This window comes from Oncorhynchus nerka, unplaced genomic scaffold (genome assembly GCF_034236695.1).
Source record: "Oncorhynchus nerka isolate Pitt River unplaced genomic scaffold, Oner_Uvic_2.0 unplaced_scaffold_949, whole genome shotgun sequence".
Lineage (NCBI taxonomy): Eukaryota > Metazoa > Chordata > Actinopteri > Salmoniformes > Salmonidae > Oncorhynchus > Oncorhynchus nerka.
Window position 1 is genome coordinate 162,741 of NW_027040361.1, and position 26,405 is coordinate 189,145.

The 26,405-nt window shown below is 41.3% G+C and overlaps 1 protein-coding gene across 1 annotated transcript in view; it reads right to left on the reverse strand.

Moving 5' to 3' along the window:
* The window catches only part of LOC115124198 (protein eyes shut homolog), a gene marked incomplete at its 5' end in the record, with an annotated part of 115,132 nt that overhangs the window by 16,833 nt on the left and 71,894 nt on the right, over positions 1-26,405 (reverse strand). Inside the window, 2 exons of the mRNA XM_065016611.1 lie at positions 6,198-6,370; positions 10,624-10,798. Of these exons, the coding sequence (XP_064872683.1) occupies positions 6,198-6,370; positions 10,624-10,798 (348 nt within the window). The remainder of the gene's footprint in view (positions 1-6,197; positions 6,371-10,623; positions 10,799-26,405) is intronic.

Genomic DNA, 26,405 nt, shown 5'->3' on the forward strand with positions numbered 1-26,405 from the left:
AATAAGTTAGCCCTAAATATTTCTGAAACTAAAAGCATTGTATTTGGAACAAAACACTCACTAATCTCTAAACCTCAACTAAATCTTGTAATAAATCATGTGGAAATTGAGCAAGTTGAGATGACTAAACTGCTTGGAATAACACTAGATTGTAAACTGTCATGGTCAAAACATATTGATGCAGTAGTAGCTAAGATTGGGAGAAGTCTGTCTATAATAAATCAATGCTCTGCCTTCTTAACAACACTATCAACAAGGCAGGTCCTACAGGCCCTAGTTTTGTAATTGTCTCCTAACAGGGCAGCACGGCTGGCCCTTGGATGTACACAGAGAGCTAATATTAATAATATGCATGTCAATCTCTCCTGGCTGAAAGTGGAGGAGAGATTGACTTCATCACTACATTTATTTATGAGCAGTATTGACATGTTGAATGCACCGAGCTGTCTGCAGACACCCATGCATACCCCACAAGACATGCCACAAGAGGTTTCTTCACAGTCCCCAAGTTCAGAACAGGCTATGGGAGGCACACAGAACTACATAGAGCCATGACTACATGGAACTCTATTCCACATCAAGGAACTGACGTAAAATTTGATTTAAAAAAACAGATAAAAAAAAACCTTATGGAACAGAGGGACTGTGAAGCAACACAAACATTGGCACAGTCACATCTACTTCTGGCGCCGACAGAGATGGCCGCCTGGCTTCGCGTACCTTGGAAACTATATAGTATTTCGATTTTTCATGTGTTATTTCTTACATTGTTACCCCAGGTAATCTTAGGTTTTATTACATACAGTTGGGAGGAACTATTGGATATAAGAGCGACGTCAACTCACCAACATTACGACCAGGAATATGACTTTCCCGAAGCGGATCCTCTGTTTTGCCCACCACCCAGGACAATGGACCGGATCCCAGCCGGCGACCCAAAACAACAACACCGAAGAAGGGGCAGACGGAGCGGTCTTCTGGTCAGGCTCCGTAGACAGGCACATCGCACACCGCTCCCGAGCATACTACTCGCCAATGTCCAGTCTCTTGACAACAAGGTAGACTAAATCCGTGCAACGGTAGCCTTCCAGAGAGACATCAGAGACTGTAACGTTCTTTGTTTCACGGAAACATGGCTCACTCGAGCTGGATTCTTCACGCATCGCGCCAACAGAAACAAGCATCTTTCTGGTAAGAAGAAGGGTGGGGGTGTATGCCTTATGATTAACGAGACGTGGTGCATTCATAACAACATACAGGAACTCAAGTCCTTCTGTTCACCTGACTTAGAATTCCTCACAATCAAATGCCGACCGCATTATCTACAAAGAGAATGATTATAATCACAGCAGCATATATCCTCCCCAAGCAGACACATCGATGGCTCTGAACGAACTTCAGTTGACTCTATGTAAACTGGAAACCACATGTCCTGAGGATACATTTATTGTAGCTGGGGATTTTAAAAAGGTTAATCTGAAAACAAAGCTCCCTAAATTCTATCAGCATATCGATTGCGCAACCAGGGCTGGCAAAACCCTAGATCATTGCTATTCTAACTTCCACAACGCATATAAGGCCCTCCCCCGCCCTCCTTTCGGAAAAGCTGACCACGACTCCATTTGGTTGCTTCCAGCCTATAGACAGAAACTAAAACAGGAAGCTCCTGCACTCAGGTCTGTTCAACACTGGTCCGACCAATCTGATTCCAAGCTTCATGAATGCTTGGATCACGTGGATTAGGATATGTTCCACATTACGTCAAACAACAACATTGATGAATACGCTGATTCGGTGAGCGGGTTTATTAGCAAGTGCATCGGGGATGTCGTACCCACAGTGTCTATTAAAACATTCCCAAACCAGAAACCGTTGAATGATGGCAGGACTCGCGCAAAACTGAAAGCACTGCTTTTAATCAGGGCAAGGTGACCGGAAACATGACCGAATACAAACAGTGTAGCTATTCCCTCCGCAAGGCAATCAAACAAACTAAGCGTCAGTATAGAGACAAAGTAGAGTCGCAATTCAACGGCTCAGATACGAGAGGTATGTGTCAGGGTCTACAGTCAATCACGGACGATAAAAGGAAAACCAGCCCCGTCGCGGACCAGGATGTCTTGCTCCCAGACAGACTAAACAACTTCTTTGCTCGCTTTGAGGACAATACAGTGCCACTGACACGGCCCGCTACCAAAACCTGCGCACTCTCCTTCACTGCAACCGACGTGAGCAAAACATTTTAACGTGTCAACCCTCGCAATGCTGCAGGCCCAGATGGCATCCCCAGCCGCGTTTTCAGAGCATGCGCAGACCAGCTGGCTGGTGTGTTACGGACATATTCAATCAATCCTTATCCCAGTCTGCTGTCCCCACATGCTTCAAGAGGGCCACCATTGTTCCTGTTCACAAGAAAGCTAAGGTAACTGAGCTAAACGACTACCACCCCGTAGCACTCACTTCCGTCATCATGAAGTGCTTTGAGAGACTAGTCAAGGACCATATCACCTCCACCCTACCTGACACCCTAGACCCACTCCAGTTTGTTTACCGCCCCAATAGGTCCACAGACGACGCAATCGCAATCACACTGCACACTGCCCTAACCCATCTGGACAAGAGGAATACCTATGTGAGATTGCTGTTCATCGACTACAGCTCAGCATTTAACACCATAGTACCTTCCAATCTCGTCATCAGGCTCGAGACCCTGGGTCTCGATTCCGCCCTGTGCAACTGGGTTCTGGACTTCCTGACGGGCCACCCCCAGGTGGTGAGGGAAGGTAACAACATCTCCACCCCGCTGATCCTCAACACTGGGGCCCCACAAGGGTGTGTTCTCAGCCCTCTCCTGTACTCCCTGTTCAACCACGACTGCGTGGCCATGCACGCTTCCAACTCAATCATCAAGTTTGCAGACAACACTACAGTGGTAGGCTTGATTACCAACAACGACGAGACGGCCTACAGGGAGGACGTGAGGGCCCTTGGAGTGTGGTGTCAGGAAGATAACCTCACACTCAACGTCAACAAAACAAAGGAGATGATCGTGGACTTCAGGAAACAGCAGAGGGTGCACCCCCCTACCACATCGACGGGACAGTAGTGGAGAGGGTAGACACATAAAGTTCCTCGGTGTACACATCACGGGCAAACTGAAATGGTCCAACCACACAGACAGCGTGGTGAAGAAAGCACAACAGCGCCTCTTCAACCTCAAGAGGCTGAAGAAATTCGGCTTGTCACCAAAAACACTTTTACAGATGCACAATCGAGAGCATCCTGTCGGGTTGTATCACCGCCTGGTACGGCAACTGCTCCGCCCATAACCGTAAGGCTCTCCAGAGGGTAGTGAGGTCTGCACAACGCATCACCAGGGGCAAACTACCTGCCCTCTAGGACATCTACACCACCCGATGTCACAAAAAGATCATCAAGGACAACAACCACCCGAGACACTGCCTGTTCACCCCGCTATCATCCAGGAGGCGAGGTCAGTACAGGTGCATCAAAGCAGGGACCGAGAGATTGAAAAACAGCTTCTATCTCAAGGCCATCAGACTGTTAAACAGCCATCACTAACATTGAGTGGCTGCTGCCAACAAACTGACTCAACTCCAGCCACATTAATAATGGAAAAATCTATATAATAAATGTATCACTAGCCACTTTAAACAATGCACTTCTATATGTTCACATACCCTACATTACTCATCTCATATGTATATACTGTACTCTATACAATCTACTGCATCTTGCCATCTTGATGTAATGTATCACTAGCCACTTTAAACAATGCACTTTTATATGTTTACATACCCTACATTACTCATCTCATATGTATATACTGTACTCTATACAATCTACTGCATCTTGCCATCTTGATGTAATGTATCACTAGCCACTTTAAACAATGCACTTTTATATGTTTACATACCCTACATTACTCATCTCATATGTATATACTGTACTCTATACCATCCACTGCATCTTGCCTATGCCGTTCGGCCATCACTCATTCATATAATTTTTTATGTTCATATTCTTATTCATTCCTTTACACTTGTGTGTATAAGGTAGTTGTTGTGAAATTGTTAGGTTAGATTACTCGTTGGATATTACTGCATTTTCGGAACTAGAAGCACAAGCATTTCGCTACACTCGCATTAACATCTGCTAACCATGTGTATGTGACAAATACAATTTGATTGGATTTGCATACACACACACAATAACATAATACACATGGATTTAGTACTGTAGATATGTGGTAGTGGTGAAGTATGGGCCTGAGGGCACACAGTGTGTTGTGAAATCTGTGAATGTATAGTAATGTTTTTAAAATGGTATAAACTGCCTTAATTTTACTGGACCCCAGGAAGAGTAGCTGCTGCTTTGGCAACAGCTAACGGGGATCCATAATAAATACAAATTACACCATCACACCTCCTCCTCCATGCTTCATGGTGGGAACCACACATGCGGAGATCATCTGTTCAGCTACTCTGCGTCCCACAAAGACACAGCGGTTGAAACCAAAAATCTGAAATTTGGACTCATCAGACCAAAGGACAGATTTCCACCAGTCTAATGTCCTTTGCTCGTGTTTCTTGGACTAAGCAAGTCTCTTCTTCTTATTGGTGTCCTTTAGTAGTGGTTTCTATGCAGCAATTCTACCATGAAGGCCTGATTCATGCGTCTGTTACTTGAACTCTGTGAAGCATTTATTTGGGCTGCCATGTCTGAGGCTGGTAACTCTTATGAACTTATCCTCTGCAGCAGAGGTAACTCTGGGTCTTCCTTTCCTGTGGCGCTCCTCTTGAGAGGCAATTTCATCATAGCGCTTGATGGTTTTTGTGACTGCACTTGAAGAAACTTTCAAAGTTCTTAAAATGTTCCAGATTGACTGACCTTCATGTCTTAAAGTAATGATGGACTGTCGTTTCTCTTTGCTTATTTGAGCTGTTCTTGACATAATATGGACTTGGTCTTTTACCAAATAAGGCTATCTTCTGTATACCACCTCTACCTTGTCACAACACAGCTGATTGTCTCAAACACATTAAGAAGGAAATAAATTCCACGAATGAACTTTTAACAAGGCACACCTGTTAATTGAAATGCATTCCAGGTGACTACCTCATGAAGCTGGTTGAGAGAATTACAAGAATGTGCAAAGTCATCAAGGAAAAGGGTGGCTACTTTGAATAATCTAAAATTGAAAATATATTTAGATTTGTTTAACACTTTTTTGGCAACTACATGATTCCATATGTGTTATTGCATCGTTTTGACGTCTTCACTATTATTCTACAATGTAGAAAATAGTAAAAACAAAGAAAAACCCTTGAATGAGTAGGTGTGTCCAAACTTTTGACTGGTACGGTATCTATTTCTTAGTGTCAAGCTATCAATCAAAGGGGAAAGAAAAATGGTTATATGAGAGGGACTGAGATCTATTCATTTGATGTAATTACATTTTAAAACCCTGGAAATCGATACGATAAGATAATGGGGAAAAACATATACCAACATTTTGGTCTCAATAGACCTTCATCAGTGTTTTACGGAGAGTTTAACAGAAAGGTTAACAGAGAGGTTAACAGAGCGCTTAACAGAGAGGAGAAGTTAACAGAGAGGTTAACAGAGAGGTTAACAGAGCGCTTAACAGAGAGGTTAACGGAGAAGTAACAGAGAAGTTAACGGAGAGTTTAACAGAAAGGTTAACAGAGAGATTAACAGAGAGGTTAACAGGGCACTTAACAGAGAGCTTAACGGAGAAGTTAACAGAGAGGTTAACGGAGAGTATAACAGAGAGGTTAACGGAGAGATTAACGGAAAGATTAAGGGAGAGGTTAACAGAGGTCAATCGCTTTCTTTTTCTTCTTTTTTTGGAACAAACTGGTTGGGTTGGTTGGTTATTATTTTGACCTAATACTATTTGGTTAGTGTTTGGTCAGTATTCTGACCTGATAGTATTTGGTTAGTGTTTGGTCAGTATTCTGACCTGATAGTATTTGGTTAGTGTTTGGTCAGTATTCTGACCTGATAGTATTTGGTTAGTGTTTGGTCAGTATTTTGACCTAATACTATTTGGTTAGTGTTTGGTCAGTATTCTGACCTGATAGTATTTGGTTAGTGTTTGGTCAGTATTCTGACCTGATAGTATTTGGTTAGTGTTTGGTCGGTATTCTGACCTTGCTGACAGTGCAGTCCGCCGGTGCCCAAGGGGCAGAGGCAGGTGTATCCGTCTGGAAGGGGTACGCAGGTGGAACCACGGGCACACAAGGGAGGGGGACGGTGTTCAGCGTCGCACACAGACACGGTCTCAGAGCAGAGTGCTCCCTTCCAGCCGAATGGGCACTGGCAGCTAGGAGAGAGAGGAACACATGGGTTAGGGTTACTGGCAGCTAGGGGAGAGAGGAACACATGGGTTAGGGTTACTGACAGCTAGGGGAGAGATGAACACATGGGTTAGGGTTACTGGCAGCTAGGAGAGAGAGGAACACATGGGTTAGTGTGACTGGCAGCTAGGGAGAGAGGAACACATGGGTTAGGGTAACTGGCAGCTAGGGAGAGAGGAACACATGGGTTAGGGTAACTGGCAGCTAGGGGAGAGAAGAACACATGGGTTAGGGTGACTGTCAGCTAGGAGAGAGAGGAACACATGGGTTAGGGTAACTGGCAGCTAGGAGAGAGAGGAACACATGGGTTAGGGTTACTGGCAGCTAGGGGAGAGAGGAACACATGGGTTAGGGTAACTGTCAGCTAGGGGAGAGAGGAACACATGGGTTAGGGTAACTGGCAGCTAGGAGAGAGAGGAACACATGGGTTAGGGTGACTGGCAGCTAGGAGAGAGAGGAACACATGGGTTAGGGTAACTGGCAGCTAGGAGAGAGAGGAACACATGGGTTAGGGTGACTGGCAGCTAGGGGAGAGAGGAACACATGGGTTAGGGTAACTGGCAGCTAGGGGAGAGAGGAACACATGGGTTAGGGTAACTGGCAGCTAGGAGAGAGAGGAACACATGGGTTAGGGTAACTGGCAGCTAGGAGAGAGAAGAACACATGGGTTAGGGTTACTGACAGCTAGGGGAGAGAGGAACACATGGGTTAGGGTGACTGGCAGCTAGGAGAGAGAGGAACACATGGGTTAGGGTTACTGGCAGCTAGGGGAGAAAGGAACACATGGGTTAGGGTTACTGGCAGCTAGGGGAGAGAGGAACACATGGGTTAGGGTTACTGGCAGCTAGGGGAGAGAGGAACACATGGGTTAGGGTAACTGGCAGCTAGGAGAGAGAGGAACACATGGGTTAGGGTTACTGGCAGCTAGGGGAGAGAGGAACACATGGGTTAGGGTTACTGGCAGCTAGGGAGAGAGGAACACATGGGTTAGGGTTACTGGCAGCTAGGGAGAGAGGAACACATGGGTTAGGGTAACTTGGCAGCTAGGGGAGAAAGGAACACGTGGGTTAGGGTAACTGGCAGCTAGGGGAGAGAGGAACACATGGGTTAGGGTAACTGGCAGCTAGGGGAGAGAGGAACACATGGGTTAGGGTGACTGGCAGCTAGGAGAGAGAGGAACACATGGGTTAGGGTAACTGGCAGCTAGGGGAGAGAGGAACACATGGGTTAGGGTGACTGGCAGCTAGGGGAGATGTCATGAGGTTTACATAACATCAGAATAACTACTTATTGGCACAGACAGTGCTGCAAGTAGTGCTACAGGGGAGAGCAGAATGACATGGAGTACTACTAGTAATACTGTAGTACAGGGAACTGGCTTACTACTAGTAACACTGTAGTACAGGGGACTGGCTTACTACTAGTAATACTGTAGTACAGGGGACTGGCTTACTACTAGTAATACTGTAGTACAGGGGACTGGCTTACTACTAATAACAGATCATTACAGCTGGTTATGATATATCTATAGAGTCTACAGGTGGTGATGATACATCTACAGTGTCTATAGGTGGTGATGATACATCTACAGTGTCTATAGGTGGTGATGATACATCTACAGTGTCTATAGGTGGTGATGATACATCTACAGAGTCTACAGGTGGTGATGATACATCTACAGAGTCTACAGGTGGTGATGATACATCTACAGTGTCTACAGGTGGTGATGATACATCTACAGTGTCTATAGGTGGTGATGATACATCTACAGTGTCTACAGATGGTGATGATACATCTACAGAGTCTACAGGTGGTGATGATACATGTACAGAGTCTACAGGTGGTGATGATACATGTACAGAGTCTACAGGTGGTGATGATACATCTACAGAGTCTACAGATGTGATGATACATCTACAGTGTCTACAGGTGGTGATGATACATCTACAGAGTCTACAGATGGTGATGATACATCTACAGTGTCTATAGGTGGTGATGATACATCTACAGTGTCTACAGATGGTGATGATACATCTACAGAGTCTACAGGTGGTGATGATACATGTACAGAGTCTACAGGTGGTGATGATACATGTACAGATTCTACAGGTGGTGATGATACATCTACAGAGTCTACAGGTGGTGATGATACATGTACATAGTCTACAGGTGGTGATGATACATCTACAGTGTCTATAGGTGGTGATGATACATCTACAGATCATTACAGATGGTGATGATACATCTACAGAGTCTACAGGTGGTGATGATACATGTACAGAGTCTACAGGTGGTGATGATACATCTACAGTGTCTATAGGTGGTGATGATACATCTACAGTGTCTACAGATGGTGATGATACATCTACAGAGTCTACAGGTGGTGATGATACATGTACAGAGTCTACAGGTGGTGATGATACATCTACAGAGTCTACAGGTGGTGATGATACATGTACATAGTCTACAGGTGGTGATGATACATCTACAGTGTCTATAGGTGGTGATGATACATCTACAGATCATTACAGATGGTGATGATACATCTACAGAGTCTACAGGTGGTGATGATACATGTACAGAGTCTACAGGTGGTGATGATACATGTACAGAGTCTACAGGTGGTGATGATACATGTACAGAGTCTACAGGTGGTGATGATACATCTACAGAGTCTACAGATGGTGATGATACATCTACAGTGTCTACAGGTGGTGATGATACATGTACATAGTCTACAGGTGGTGATGATACATCTACAGTGTCTATAGGTGGTGATGATACATCTACAGATCATTACAGATGGTGATGATACATCTACAGAGTCTACAGGTGGTGATGATACATGTACAGAGTCTACAGGTGGTGATGATACATCTACAGTGTCTATAGGTGGTGATGATACATCTACAGATCATTACAGATGGTGATGATACATGTACAGAGTCTACAGGTGGTGATGATACATCTACAGTGTCTATAGGTGGTGATGATACATCTACAGATCATTACAGGTGGTGATGATACATGTACAGAGTACAGGTGGTGATGATACATCTACAGAGTCTACAGGTGGTGATGATACATCTACAGAGTCTACAGATGGTGAAGATACATCTACAGAGTCTACAGATGGTGATGATACATCTACAGAGTCTACAGATGGTAATGATACATCTACAGTGAATTACTAAGAGTTATTATATCTTCACCAACTACATAACATTTTGCAATTATTGGCTGAATTAATCCACTATTGCCTGCACTGTAGTGTATCTCATTCATTAACATCGAGTCCTAAACACACAGCTCTTTGTTCTGATGATGCTGTTCTCAGCAATACAGACAGATAAGTCTCTCCTGAATAGAAAAAACGAAAACAAACTGATCTAGGATCAGGTCCCCCCGTCCATATAATCTTGTTCATTATGAGCTAAAAGGCAAAGCTGATTCCAAACACATGTTAGGAATCTGGACATGTATTCACAAAGCATCTCAGAGTAGGAGTGCTGATCTAGGATCAATGTAGCCTTTTATATCATAATGAACAAGAACACATGGGCATTGGGGACCTGATCCTAGATCAGCACCTGTACAGGCTGAAATAGAATTCTCCACCTATCTCCTGGTCAACCCAGCCAACCATGATTAATAGGACTAACAGTGGTACAGCCATACCCATTCATTTGCCTCCATGTTGAGCAGTGATTTATGTCTCCAAAGCCTCTCATTTCTGGGATAATAACATTGATTACACCAGCCGGAGGAGGCCTGATGCCCACTAAGCCCTTGGTCTGACATGGAACATCAATACATGGTCCTGTTTTCTCAGTCTCGCCATAGAGATGGATAGAGGGAGCACTTGCCACAAAGACTGTTTCAGCGTGGGCATTTTCTGAGTCTCAATGATAGAAGGTTTATAGAAGAAACCACAAGCCCACAACAGTACACTTCAATCAACCCTATATATGACCAGCCTTAGCCTACATCTCTGGACAAGTCATATTATGCAGAGACGTCATTGTAGTCACTTAACTCAATAATAATAATACCACAGTCACATACCATGGGCTTCAAGGGTTACTGTAAAGCACTTTGGGAGATATATTGTGGTAGAAAGGGAAATATAAATCAATCTGATTAATTGATTGCAAGCATAACAATGGGATATCCTGGTTTAAATAAAATAAAAGAATCAATGAAAATGTAGTGTACATACTAGACAGAGGATCCAGAGTCCACACAGGTTCCTCCGTTTCTGCATGTCACCAGGGTGCAGGGGGTGACCCCGCACTGACCCACGCTACGGCCAGAGTTCGGATGACCCTCAGGCTTCCCCAACGCTATGAACTTCCCGTCTCTCCTCGTCCGAAACTCCAGATCAAATATGCAACCTGTGAAATAACACAGAAAAACCCACTCAAACTGAGGAGACAAACAGTGTGTGTAATTAAGCAGACATTTCTCTGAGCTTCACATTGCTCAAATAGGAAAACCTTTGAAATCACAAAACATATAACATATAACTCATTGATTCAGGGAAACAACAGCAGCATTCATTTTTAGTCGTCAAACTGTCCATAATAGGACATCCTCAGAGTCAAAAGAAGCTGGGGTGACTGAGGATGTCCTAATATGGACACCGTACACAACATACCCACTCAAACTGTCTTTCTTTCTGTCAGAGAGAAGTCTTTCATTGTAGTTGACAGTGATCTAATGGGATGACAGTTTGAAGAATGCTGCTGTTGTTTCCCTGAAGCAATGAGAATCAAAGGTAACAGGGCTGGAAACACACACACACACACACACGCACACGCACACGCACGCACACGCACACGCACACGCACACACACACACACACACACACACACACACACACACACACACACACACACACACACACACAGCCTTCAGAAGGTATTCAAACCCCTTGACTTTTTCCACAGTTTGTTGTGTTACAGTCTGAATTTAAAATGTTTTACATGTAGATGTTTTGTCACTGGACGACACACAATACCTCATAATGTTATGTTTTCCAACATTTTTACAAGTTAATACAAAATGAAAAGCTGAATTGTCTTGAGTCAATAAGTATTCAACCCCTTTGTTATGGCAAGCCTAAATATGTTCAGGAGTAAAAATGTGCTTAACAAGTCTGTGTGCAATAATAGTGTTTAACATGATTTTTGACACATCTCTGTACCCCACACATACAATTATCTGTAAGGTCCCTCAGTCAAGCAGTGCATTTCAAACACAGATTCAACCACAAAGACCAGTGAGGTTTTCCAATGCCTTGCAAAGAAAGGCTCCTGCTGATAGATGGCCAAAAAACAGTCATTGAATATCCCTTGCAGCATGGTAAAGATATTAATGACACTTTGGATGGTGTATCAATACACCCAGTCACTACACAGAAACAGGTGTCCTTCCTAACTCAGTTGCTGGAAAGGAAAGAAACCACTCAGGGATTTCATCAATGGTGACTTTAAAACAGTTACAGAGTTTAATGGCTGTGATGGGAGAAAACTGAGGATGGACCAACAACATTGTAGTTACTCCACAATACTAACCTAAATGACAAGAGTGAAAAGAAGGAAGACTGTTTTGCAACATGGCACTAAAGTTACACTGAAAAAAATGTGGCAAAGTAATTAACTTTTTGTCCTGGATACAAAGTGCTATGTTTGGGGCAAATCCAATACATTATTGAGTACCATTGTCCATATTTTCAAACATAGTGGTGGCTGTATCATGTAATGTAATGCATGTAATCATTAAGGACTGGGGAGTTTTTCAGGATAAAAAAAACACAGAATGTAGCTAAGCACAGACAAAATCCTAGAGGAAAACCCGGTTCAGTCGGCTCCTCACCAAACACTGGGAGATCAACTCACCTTTCAGCAGGACAACTACCTAAAACACAAGGCCAAATCTACACAGGAGTTGCTTACCAAGAAGACAGTGAATGTTCCTGAGTGGCCGAGTTACAGTTTTGACTTAAAGCTATTGAAAATATATGTCAAGACCTGAAAAGGGTTATCTAGCAAGGATCAACAACCAATTTGACAGTACTTTAACATTTTTGAAAGGAATAATGGGCAAACCTGCAATAATGTTCCAACATCTAGTGGAAAGCCTTCCCAGAAGAGTGGAGGCTGTTAATACCCATGATTTTGGAATGAGATGTTCACCGATCATGTAGTGTATTTCTGTATTTAATTTTCAATACATTTGCAAACATTTCTAAAAACATGTTTTCACTTTGTCATTATGGGGTATTGTGTGTAGATGGATGGGTGAGATAAAAACATGTTTTCACTTTGTCATTATGTGGTATTGTGTGTAGATGGGTGAGATAAAAACATGTTTTCACTTTGTCATTATGTGGTATTGTGTGTAGATGGGTGAGATAAAAACATGTTTTCACTTTGTCATTATGTGGTATTGTGTGTAGATGGGTGAGATAAAAACATGTTTTCACTTTGTCATTATGTGGTATTGTGTGTAGATGGGTGAGATAAAAACATGTTTTCACTTTGTCATTATGTGGTATTGTGTGTAGATGGGTGAGATAAAAACATGTTTTCACTTTGTCATTATGTGGTATTGTGTGTAGATGGGTGAGATAAAAACATGTTTTCACTTTGTCATTATGTGGTATTGTGTGTAGATGGGTGAGATAAAAACATGTTTTCACTTTGTCATTATGTGGTATTGTGTGTAGATGGGTGAATAAAAACATGTTTTCACTTTGTCATTATGTGGTATTGTGTGTAGATGGGTGAGATAAAAACATGTTTTCACTTTGTCATTATGTGGTATTGTGTGTAGATGGGTGAGATAAAAACATGTTTTCACTTTGTCATTATGTGGTATTGTGTGTAGATGGGTGAGATAAAAACATGTTTTCACTTTGTCATTATGTGGTATTGTGTGTAGATGGGTGAGATAAAAACATGTTTTCACTTTGTCATTATGTGGTATTGTGTGTAGATGGGTGAGATAAAAACATGTTTTCACTTTGTCATTATGTGGTATTGTGTGTAGATGGGTGAGATAAAAACATGTTTTCACTTTGTCATTATGTGGTATTGTGTGTAGATGGGTGAGATAAAAACATGTTTTCACTTTGTCATTATGTGGTATTGTGTGTAGATGGGTGAGATAAAAACATGTTTTCACTTTGTCATTATGTGGTATTGTGTGTAGATGGGTGAGATAAAAACATGTTTTCACTTTGTCATTATGTGGTATTGTGTGTAGATGGGTGAGATAAAAACATGTTTTCACTTTGTCATTATGTGGTATTGTGTAGATGGGTGAGATGGGTGAGATAAAAACATGTTTTCACTTTGTCATTATGTGGTATTGTGTGTAGATGGGTGAGATAAAAACATGTTTTCACTTTGTCATTATGTGGTATTGTGTGTAGATGGGTGAGATAAAAACATGTTTTCACTTTGTCATTATGTGGTATTGTGTGTAGATGGGTGAGATAAAAACATGTTTTCACTTTGTCATTATGTGGTATTGTGTGTAGATGGGTGAGATAAAAACATGTTTTCACTTTGTCATTATGTGGTATTGTGTGTAGATGGGTGAGATAAAAACATGTTTTCACTTTGTCATTATGTGGTATTGTGTGTAGATGGGTGAGATAAAAACATGTTTTCACTTTGTCATTATGTGGTATTGTGTGTAGATGGGTGAGATAAAAACATTTGTCATAGATGGGTGAGATAAAAACATGTTTTCACTTTGTCATTATGTGGTATTGTAGATGGATGGGTGAGATAAAAACATGTTTTCACTTTGTCATTATGTGGTATTGTGTGTAGATGGGTGAGATAAAAACATGTTTTCACTTTGTCATTATGTGGTATTGTGTGTAGATGGGTGAGATAAAAACATGTTTTCACTTTGTCATTATGTGGTATTGTGTGTAGATGGGTGAGATAAAAACATGTTTTCACTTTGTCATTATGTGGTATTGTGTGTAGATGGGTGAGATAAAAACATGTTTTCACTTTGTCATTATGTGGTATTGTGTGTAGATGGGTGAGATAAAAACATGTTTTCACTTTGTCATTATGTGGTATTGTGTGTAGATGGGTGAGATAAAAACATGTTTTCACTTTGTCATTATGTGGTATTGTGTGTAGATGGTCATTATGTGGTGAGATAAAAAAACATGTTTTCACTTTGTCATTATGTGGTATTGTGTGTAGATGGGTGAGATAAAAACATGTTTTCACTTTGTCATTATGTGGTATTGTGTGTAGATGGGTGAGATAAAAACATGTTTTCACTTTGTCATTATGTGGTATTGTGTGTAGATGGGTGAGATAAAAACATGTTTTCACTTTGTCATTATGTGGTATTGTGTGTAGATGGGTGAGATAAAAACATGTTTTCACTTTGTCATTATGTGGTATTGTGTGTAGATGGGTGAGATAAAAACATGTTTTCACTTTGTCATTATGTGGTATTGTGTGTAGATGGGTGAGATAAAAACATGTTTTCACTTTGTCATTATGTGGTATTGTGTGTAGATGGGTGAGATAAAAACATGTTTTCACTTTGTCATTATGTGGTATTGTGTGTAGATGGGTGAGATAAAAACATGTTTTCACTTTGTCATTATGTGGTATTGTGTGTAGATGGATGGGTGAGATAAAAACATGTTTTCACTTTGTCATTATGTGGTATTGTGTGTAGATGGGTGAGATAAAAACATGTTTTCACTTTGTCATTATGTGGTATTGTGTGTTTTCAGATGGGTGAGATAAAAACATGTTTTCACTTTGTCATTATGTGGTATTGTGTGTAGATGGGTGAGATAAAAACATGTTTTCACTTTGTCATTATGTGGTATTGTGTGTAGATGGGTGAGATAAAAACATGTTTTCACTTTGTCATTATGTGGTATTGTGTGTAGATGGGTGAGATAAAAACATGTTTTCACTTTGTCATTATGTGGTATTGTGTGTAGATGGGTGAGATAAAAACATGTTTTCACTTTGTCATTATGTGGTATTGTGTGTAGATGGGTGAGATAAAAACATGTTTTCACTTTGTCATTATGTGGTATTGTGTGTAGATGGGTGAGATAAAAACATGTTTTCACTTTGTCATTATGTGGTATTGTGTGTAGATGGGTGAGATAAAAACATGTTTTCACTTTGTCATTATGTGGTATTGTGTGTAGATGGGTGAGATAAAAACATGTTTTCACTTTGTCATTATGTGGTATTGTGTGTAGATGGGTGAGATAAAAACATGTTTTCACTTTGTCATTATGTGGTATTGTGTGTAGATGGGTGAGATAAAAACATGTTTTCACTTTGTCATTATGTGGTCATTGTGTGTAGATGGGTGAGATAAAAACATGTTTTCACTTTGTCATTATGTGGTATTGTGTGTAGATGGGTGAGATAAAAACATGTTTTCACTTTGTCATTATGTGGTATTGTGTGTAGATGGGTGAGATAAAAACATGTTTTCACTTTGTCATTATGTGGTATTGTGTGTAGATGGATGGGTGAGATAAAAACATGTTTTCACTTTGTCATTATGTGGTATTGTGTGTAGATGGGTGAGATAAAAACATGTTTTCACTTTGTCATTATGTGGTATTGTGTGTAGATGGGTGAGATAAAAACATGTTTTCACTTTGTCATTATGTGGTATTGTGTGTAGATGGGTGAGATAAAAACATGTTTTCACTTTGTCATTATGTGGTATTGTGTGTAGATGGGTGAGATAAAAACATGTTTTCACTTTGTCATTATGTGGTATTGTGTGTAGATGGGTGAGATAAAAACATGTTTTCACTTTGTCATTATGTGGTATTGTGTGTAGATGGGTGAGATAAAAACATGTTTTCACTTTGTCATTATGTGGTATTGTGTGTAGATGGGTGAGATAAAAACATGTTTTCACTTTGTCATTATGTGGTATTGTGTGTAGATGGGTGAGATAAAAACATGTTTTCACTTTGTCATTATGTGGTATTGTGTGTAGATGGGTGAGATAAAAACATGTTTTCACTTTGTCATTATGTGGTATTGTGTGTAGATGGGTGAGATAAAAACATGTTTTCACTTTGTCATTATGTGGTATTGTGTGTAGATGGGTGAGATAAAAACATGTTTTCACTTTGTCATTATGTGGTATTGTGTGTAGATGGGTGAGATAAAAACATGTTTTCACTTTGTCATTATGTGGTATTGTGTGTAGATGGGTGAGATAAAAATGTTTTCACATGTTTTGAGATAAAAACATGTTTTCACTTTGTCATTATGTGGTATTGTGTGTAGATGGGTGAGATAAAAACATGTTTTCACTTTGTCATTATGTGGTATTGTGTGTAGATGGGTGAGATAAAAACATGTTTTCACTTTGTCATTATGTGGTATTGTGTGTAGATGGGTGAGATAAAAACATGTTTTCACTTTGTCATTATGTGGTATTGTGTGTAGATGGGTGAGATAAAAACATGTTTTCACTTTGTCATTATGTGGTATTGTGTGTAGATGGGTGAGATAAAAACATGTTTTCACTTTGTCATTATGTGGTATTGTGTGTAGATGGGTGAGATAAAAACATGTTTTCACTTTGTCATTATGTGGTATTGTGTGTAGATGGGTGAGATAAAAACATGTTTTCACTTTGTCATTATGTGGTATTGTGTGTAGATGGGTGAGATAAAAACATGTTTTCACTTTGTCATTATGTGGTATTGTGTGTAGATGGGTGAGATAAAAACATGTTTTCACTTTGTCATTATGTGGTATTGTGTGTAGATGGGTGAGATAAAAACATGTTTTCACTTTGTCATTATGTGGTATTGTGTGTAGATGGGTGAGATAAAAACATGTTTTCACTTTGTCATTATGTGGTATTGTGTGTAGATGGGTGAGATAAAAACATGTTTTCACTTTGTCATTATGTGGTATTGTGTGTAGATGGGTGAGATAAAAACATGTTTTCACTTTGTCATTATGTGGTATTGTGTGTAGATGGGTGAGATAAAAACATGTTTTCACTTTGTCATTATGTGGTATTATGTGGTAGTGTGTAGATGGGTGAGATAAAAACATGTTTTCACTTTGTCATTATGTGGTATTGTGTGTAGATGGGTGAGATAAAAACATGTTTTCACTTTGTCATTATGTGGTATTGTGTTGATGGGTGAGATAGATGGGTATTGTGTGTAGATGGGTGAGATAAAAACATGTTTTCACTTTGTCATTATGTGGTATTGTGTGTAGATGGGTGAGATAAAAACATGTTTTCACTTTGTCATTATGTGGTATTGTGTGTAGATGGGTGAGATAAAAACATGTTTTCACTTTGTCATTATGTGGTATTGTGTGTAGATGGGTGAGATAAAAACATGTTTTCACTTTGTCATTATGTGGTATTGTGTGTAGATGGGTGAGATAAAAACATGTTTTCACTTTGTCATTATGTGGTATTGTGTGTAGATGGGTGAGATAAAAACATGTTTTCACTTTGTCATTATGTGGTATTGTGTGTAGATGGGTGAGATAAAAACATGTTTTCACTTTGTCATTATGTGGTATTGTGTGTAGATGGGTGAGATAAAAACATGTTTTCACTTTGTCATTATGTGGTATTGTGTGATAGATGGGTGAGATAAAAAAACATGTTTTCACTTTGTCATTATGTGGTATTGTGTGTAGATGGGTGAGATAAAAACATGTTTTCACTTTGTCATTATGTGGTATTGTGTGTAGATGGGTGAGATAAAAACATGTTTTCACTTTGTCATTATGTGGTATTGTGTGTAGATGGGTGAGATAAAAACATGTTTTCACTTTGTCATTATGTGGTATTGTGTGTAGATGGGTGAGATAAAAACATGTTTTCACTTTGTCATTATGTGGTATTGTGTGTAGATGGGTGAGATAAAAACATGTTTTCACTTTGTCATTATGTGGTATTGTGTGTAGATGGGTGAGATAAAAACATGTTTTCACTTTGTCATTATGTGGTATTGTGTGTAGATGGGTGAGATAAAAACATGTTTTCACTTTGTCATTATGTCATTATGTGATGGGTGAGATAAAAACATGTTTTCACTTTGTCATTATGTGGTATTGTGTGTAGATGGGTGAGATAAAAACATGTTTTCACTTTGTCATTATGTGGTATTGTGTGTAGATGGGTGAGATAAAAACATGTTTTCACTTTGTCATTATGTGGTATTGTGTGTAGATGGGCGAGAAAATAATCTATTTAATAAATGTTGAATTCAGGCTGTAACAACAAAATATGGAATAAGTCAAGGGGTATGAATACTTTCTGATGGCACTGTGCACACACACATACTTAAGTGATTTTTTTTCATATATTTTTTTACAAAGCCAGAAAAAATGAAGAGTACTATTTCCCCATGGTGTTGGGGAAATGATCATGGTGTCATGATAATGACTTCACGATAATGACTACATGTTAATGACTGCATGTTAATGACTTCATGATAATGACTTCATGTTCACGATTTCACGATAATGGTTTCATGATAATGACTTCATGTTACCGACTTCACGATAATGACTTAATGTTAATGATTTCACAATAATGTCTTCACGATAATGTCTTCACGATAATGACTTCACGTTAATGACTTCATGATAATGACACCATGTTAATGCCTTCATGTTAATGACTTCATGATAATGACTTCGCGATAATGACTTCATGTTAATGACCTCACGATAATGACTCCATGTTAACGACCTCACGATAACGACTTCACGATAACGACTTCACGATAATGACTGCATGTTAATGACTTCACGATAATGACTCCACGACAATGTCTTCATGTTAATGACTTCACGATAATGACTTCACGATAATGACTTCACGACAATGACTTCGTGATAATGACTTCATGTTTGTGTATAGTTAGGGTAAGGTTTATTGTAATGTGTATTAACAAAAACACAAAGAAAATGGGTCACTGAAAGTTTGAGCCAGTCATTGAATATTTATATTAAGGGTTGGAAATAAAGGATATGCTGTAATTCACTCTCTGCATATCTCTCTCCATTAAATGGTCATTTTACATCATTTGCTAGGATGAAATCTCTGCATAGACTAGCAGTTAGGTTAAATCCAACATAATACGAGGATTCTGAATTATTTTCACACGAAAGCACATTCACCCAAATTCACTCTCTCCTTCCTGTGATTTATATTCTTTACTGCAACAGGGGAAATATTCTGTCTACTGCAACAAGGGAAATATTCTGTCTACTGCAACCGGGGAAATATTCTGTCTACTGCAACAAGGGAAATATTCTGTCTACTGCAACAAGGGAAATATTCTGTCTACTGCAACAGGGGAAATATTCTGTCTACTGCAACAGGGGAAATATTATATCTACTGCAACAGGGAAATATTCTGTCAACTACAACAGGGGAAATATTCTGTCTACTGCAACAGGGAAAATATTCTGTCTACTGCAACAGGGGAAATATTCTGTCTACTGCAACAGGGGAAATATTCTATCTACTGCAACAGGGAAATATTCTATCTACTGCAACAGGGAAATATTCTGTCTACTACAACAGGAAATATTCTGTCTATTGCAACTTGGCTAGACACACACCATCTCTGCACTGTGCGCAGACCCCGTTCTCCCTCTATCCGCAGCATTAGTCATTGGAATAAACAGGACGCTGTGGAAATGGCATGTTCACGCAGGAATTATCATGACATGATGCCGTCTCTAGCTCTGCCGTGTGTGTGTGTGTGTGTGTGTGTGTGTGTGTGTGTGTGTGTGTGTGTGTGTGTGTGTGTGTGTGTGTGTGTGTGTGTGTGTGTGTGTGTGTGTGTGTGTGTGTGCGTGCGTGTTTCCAGCCCTGTTACCTTCGATTCTCATTGCTTCAGGGAAACAACAGCAGCATTCATTTTTAATCTTCAAACTGTCATCCCATTAGATCACTGTCGTCTACAATGAAAGACTTCTGTGTGCGCATGCATGTGTGTGTGTGTGAGTGGCCAAACTGCAAGTATATACTGCCGTCAACAATTTCAGATGGTTAAAGAGGATTATGAGGGTTATGTTTGCCATTAGCTAAGAGAGGACGATGTGGGTGACGTTTGGTATTAGATAAGTGGATGAGGAGGGTGATGTTTGTTATTAGATAAGAGGACGATGTGGGTGACGTTTGGTATGACATAAGAGGACGATGTGGGTGACGTTTGGTATTAGATAAGAGGACGATGAGGGTGATGTTTGGTATTAGATAAGAGGACGATGTTTGGATAAGAGGACTGGTATTAGATAAGAGGACGATGTGGTGATGTTTGGTATTAGATAAGAGGACGATGTGGTTTGGTATGAGATAAGAGGACGATGTGGGTGACGTTTGGTATTAGATAAGAGGACGATGTGGGTGACGTTTGGTATGAGATAAGAGGACGATGTGGGTGACGTTTGGTATGAGATAAGAGGACGATGTGGGTGACGTTTGGTATTAGATAAGAGGACGATGTGGGTGACGTTTGGTATTAGATAAGAGGACGATGTGAGTGACGTTTGGTATGACATAAGAGGACGATGTGGGTGACGTTTGGTATGAGATAAGAGGATGATGAGGGTGATAAGGGTATTAGATAAGAGGATGATTGATGTTTGGTATGAGATAAGAGGATGAGGAGGGTGACGTTTGGTATGAGATAAGAGGATGACGAGGGTGATGTCTGGTATTAGATAAGAGGATGATGAGGGTGATGTTTGGTATTAGATAAGAGGATGAGGAGGGTGATGTTTGGTATTAGATAAGAGGATGAGGAGGGTGATGTTTGGTATTAGATAAGAGGATGAGGAGGGTGATGTTTTCTAATTGCAGCCGCTGTACTGCCTTACGGCGAGGATAGCTGTACTGCAAGCCCGGCTTCAGACGCAATCGTTAGGCAAGGGTAATTTCAGTGTAGGAAAGGATGAAACAGCGTCTGTGCCACCAGTAAGTACAGATAGTAGTATAAATCCCCTGGCACAGTCCCCGCAGCCAGACAACTTTCTCACGGTTTCTGGAAGGAAATGCTGTAGGAACGCTCAACCGGTGTCGCTCATTCAGCCGACAGAAACTTTCAACCGGTTTTCCCCATTAAGCAGCGGGTCGGTGTCAGAGGCCGAGTCTTCTGGTCTCTACTCCTCCCGATACGGGGTTTGAGACGCCGAAGCTTCCCACCATTAGCTCTGACAAATTGAAAACTCTAGTCATTGGCGACTCCATTACCCGCAGTATTAGACTTAAAGCGAATCATCCAGCGATCATACACTGTTTACCCGGGGGCAGGGCTACCGACGTTAAGGCTAATCTGAAGATGGTGCTGGCTAAAGCTAAAACTGGCGAGTGTAGAGAGTATAGGGATATTGTTATCCACGTCGGCACCAACGATGTTAGGATGAAACAGTCAGAGATCACTAAGCGCAACATAGCTTCTGCGTGCATATCAGCTAGAAAGATGTGTCGGCATCGAGTAATTGTCTCTGGCCCCCTCCCAGTTAGGGGAGTGATGAGCTCTACAGCAGAGTCTCACAACTCAATCGCTGGTTGAAAACTGTTTTCTGCCCCTCCCAAAAGATAGAATTTGTAGATAATTGGCCCTCTTTCTGGGACTCACCCACAAACAGGACCAAGCCTGACCTGCTGAGGAGTGACGGACTCCATCCTAGCTGGAGGGGTGCTCTCATCTTATCTACCAACATAGACAGGGCTCTAACTCCGCTAGCTCCACAATGAAATAGGGTGCAGGCCAGGCAGCAGGCTGTTAGCCAGCCTGCCAGCATAGTGGAGTCTGCCACTAGCACAGTCAGTGTAGTCAGCTCAGCTATCACCATTGAGACCGTGTCTGTGCCTCGACCTAGGTTGGGCAAAACTAAACATGGCGGTGTTCGCCTTAGCAATCTCACTAGGATAAAGACCACCTCCATTCCTGTCATTACTGAAAGAGATCATGATACCTCACATCTCAAAATAGGGCTACTTAATGTTAGATCCCTTACTTCAAAGGCAATTATAGTCAATGAACTAATCACTGATCATAATCTTGATGTGATTGGCCTGACTGAAACATGGCTTAAGCCTGATGAATTTACTGTTTTAAATGAGGCCTCACCTCCTGGCTACACTAGTGACCATATCCCCCCGTGCATCCCGCAAAGGCGGAGGTGTTGCTAACATTTACGATAGCAAACTTCAATTTACAAAAAAAAAAAATGACGTTTTCATCTTTTGAGCTTCTAGTCATGAAATCTATGCAGCCTACTCAATCACTTTTTATAGCTACTGTTTACAGGCCTCCTGGGCCATATACAGCGTTTCTCACTGAGTTCCCTGAATTCCTATCGGACCTTGTAGTCATAGCAGATAATATTCTAATCTTTGGTGACTTTAATATTCACATGGAAAAGTCCACAGACCCACTCAAAAGGCTTTCGGAGCCATCATCGACTCAGTGGGTTTTGTCCAACATGTCTCTGGACCCACTCACTGTCACAGTCATACGCTGGACCTAGTTTTGTCCCATGGAATAAATGTTGTGGATCTTAATGTTTTTCCTCATAATCCTGGACTATCGGACCACCATTTTATTACGTTTGCAATTGCAACAAATAATCTGCTCAGACCCCAACCAAGGAACATCAAAAGTCGTGCTATAAATTCACAGACAACACAAAGATTCCTTGATGCCCTTCCAGACTCCCTCTGCCCACCCAAGGACGCCAGAGGACAAAAATCAGTTAACCACCTAACTGAGGATCTCAATTTAACCTTGCGCAATACCCTAGATGCAGTTGCACCCCTAAAAACTAAAAAATATTCTCATAAGAAACTAGCTCCCTGGTACACAGAAAATACCCGAGCTCTGAAGCAAGCTTCCAGAAAATTGGAACGGAAATGGCGCCACACCAAACTGGAAGTCTTCTGACTAGCTTGGAAGGACGGTACCGTGCAGTACCGAAGAGCCCTTACTGCTGCTCGATCATCCTATTTTTCTAACTTTTTAATTGAGGAAAATAAGAACAATCCGAAATTCCTTTTTGATACTGTCGCAAAGCTAACTAAAAAGCAGCATTCCCCAAGAGAGGATGACTTTCACTTTAGCAGTGATAAATTCATGAACTTCTTTGAGGAAAAGATTATGATTATTAGAAAGCAAATTACGGACTCCTCTTTAAACCTGCGTATTCCTCCAAACCTCAGTTGTCCTGAGTCTGCACAACTCTGCCAGGACCTAGGATCAAGAGAGACGCTCAAGTGTTTTAGTACTATATCTCTTGACACAATGATGAAAATAATCATGGCCTCTAAACCTTCAAGCTGCATACTGGACCCTATTCCAACTAAACTACTGAAAGAGCTGCTTCCTGTGCTTGGCCCTCCTATGTTGAACATAATAAACGGCTCTCTATCCACTGGATGTGTACCAAACTCACTAAAAGTGGCAGTAATAAAGCCTCTCTTGAAAAAGCCAAACCTTGACCCAGAAAATATAAAAACTATCGGCCTATATCGAATCTTCCATTCCTCTCAAAACTTTTAGAGAGGGCTGTTGCGCAGCAACTCACTGCCTTCCTGAAGACAAACAATGTATACGAAATGCTTCAGTCTGGTTTTAGACCCCATCATAGCACTGAGACGGCACTTGTGAAGGTGGTAAATGACATTTTAATGGCATCGGACCGAGGCTCTGCATCTGTCCTCGTGCTCCTAGACCTTAGTGCTGCTTTTGATACCATCGATCACCACATTCTTTTGGAGAGATTGGAAACCCAAATTGGTCTACACGGACATGTTCTGGCCTGGTTTAGATCTTATCTGTCGGAAAGATATCAGTTTGTCTCTGTGAATGGTTTGTCCTCTGACAAATCAACTGTAAATTTCGGTGTTCCTCAAGGTTCCGTTTTAGGACCACTATTGTTTTCACTATATATTTTACCTCTTGGGGATGTTATTCGAAAACATAATGTAAACTTTCACTGCTATGCGGATGACACACAGCTGTACAATTCATTGAAACATGGTGAAGCCCCAAAATTGCCCTCGCTAAGAAGCATGTGTTTCAGACATAAGGAAGTCGATGGCTGCAAACTTTCTACTATTAAACTAGGACAAAACAGAGATGCTTGTTCTAGGTCCCAAGAAACAAAGAGATCTTCTGTTGAATCTGACAATTAATCTTAATGGTTGTACAGTCGTCTCAAATAAAACTGTGAAGGACCTCGGCGTTACTGTGGACCCTGATCTCTCTTTTGAAGAACATATCAAGACCATTTCGAGGACAGCTTTTTTCCATCTACGTAACATTGCAAAAATCAGAAACTTTCTGTCCAAAAATGATGCAGAAAAATTAATCCTACAAAGCATTACATGGGCTTGCTCCTACCTATCTCTCTGATTTGGTCCTGCCGTACATACCTACACGTACGCTACGGTCACAAGACGCAGGCCTCCTAATTGTCCCTAGAATTTCTAAGCAAACAGCTGGAGGCAGGGCTTTCTCCTATAGAGCTCCATTTTTATGGAACGGTCTGCCTACCCATGTCAGAGACGCAAACTCGGTCTCAACCTTTAAGTCTTTACTGAAGACTCATCTCTTCAGTGGGTCATATGATTGAGTGTAGTCTGGGGCTCTCTCATGCCGTCCCTGGAGGGGGTGCGTCACCTGAGTGGGTTGATTCACTGTTGTGGCCATCCTGTCTGGGTTGGCGCCCCCTTGGGTTGTGCCGTGGCGGAGATCTTTGTGGGCTATACTCAGCCTTGTCTCAGGATGGTAAGTTGGTGGTTGAAGATATCCCTCTAGTGGTGTGGGGGCTGTGCTTTGGCAAAGTGGGTGGGGTTATATCCTTCCTGTTTGGCCCTGTCCGGGGGTGTCCTCGGATGGGGCCACAGTGTCTCCTGACCCCTCCTGTCTCAGCCTCCAGTATTTATGCTGCAGTAGTTTATGTGTCAGGGGGCTGGGGTCAGTTTGTTATATCTGGAGTACTTCTCCTGTCCTATTCGGTGTCCTGTGTGAATCTAAGTGTGCGTTCTCTAATTCTCTCCTTCTCTCTTTCTTTCTCTCTCTCGGAGGACCTGAGCCCTAGGACCATGCCCCAGGACTACCTGACATGATGACTCCTTGCTGTCCCCAGTCCACCTGGCCATGCTGCTGTTCCAGTTTCAACTGACCTGAGCCCTAGGACCATGCCCCAGGACTACCTGACATGATGACTCCTTGCTGTCCCCAGTCCACCTGGCCATGCTGCTGCTCCAGTTTCAACTTCCACCTGACTGTGCTGCTGCTCCAGTTTCAACTGTTCTGCCTTATTATTATTCGACCATGCTGGTCATTTATGAACATTTGAACATCTTGGCCATGTTCTGTTATAATCTCCACCCGGCACAGCCAGAAGAGGACTGGCCACCCCACATAGCCTGGTTCCTCTCTAGGTTTCTTCCTAGGTTTTGGCCTTTCTAGGGAGTTTTTCCTAGCCACCGTGCTTCTACACCTGCATTGCTTGCTGTTTGGGGTTTTAGGCTGGGTTTCTGTACAGCACTTTGAGATATCAGCTGATGTACGAAGGGCTATATAAATACATTTGATTTGATTTGATTTGGTATTAGATAAGAAGATGAGGAGGGTGATGTTTGGTATTAGATAAGAGGATGAGGAGGGTGATGTTTGGTATGAGATAAGAGGATGAGGAGGGTGATTGGTATTAGATAAGAGGATGAGGAGGGTGACGTTTGGTATGAGATAAGAGGATGAGGAGGGTGATGTTTGGTATTAGATAAGAGGATGAGGAGGGTGATGTTTGGTATTAGATAAGAGGATGAGGAGGGTGATGTCTGGTATTAGATAAGAGGATACTGTAGATGACACTGAGAAAATGATGTTTGAGCTAACAGAGTTCAGGGTGTGTCCTAAATGGCACCAGATTCCCTATACAGGGCACTATTTCT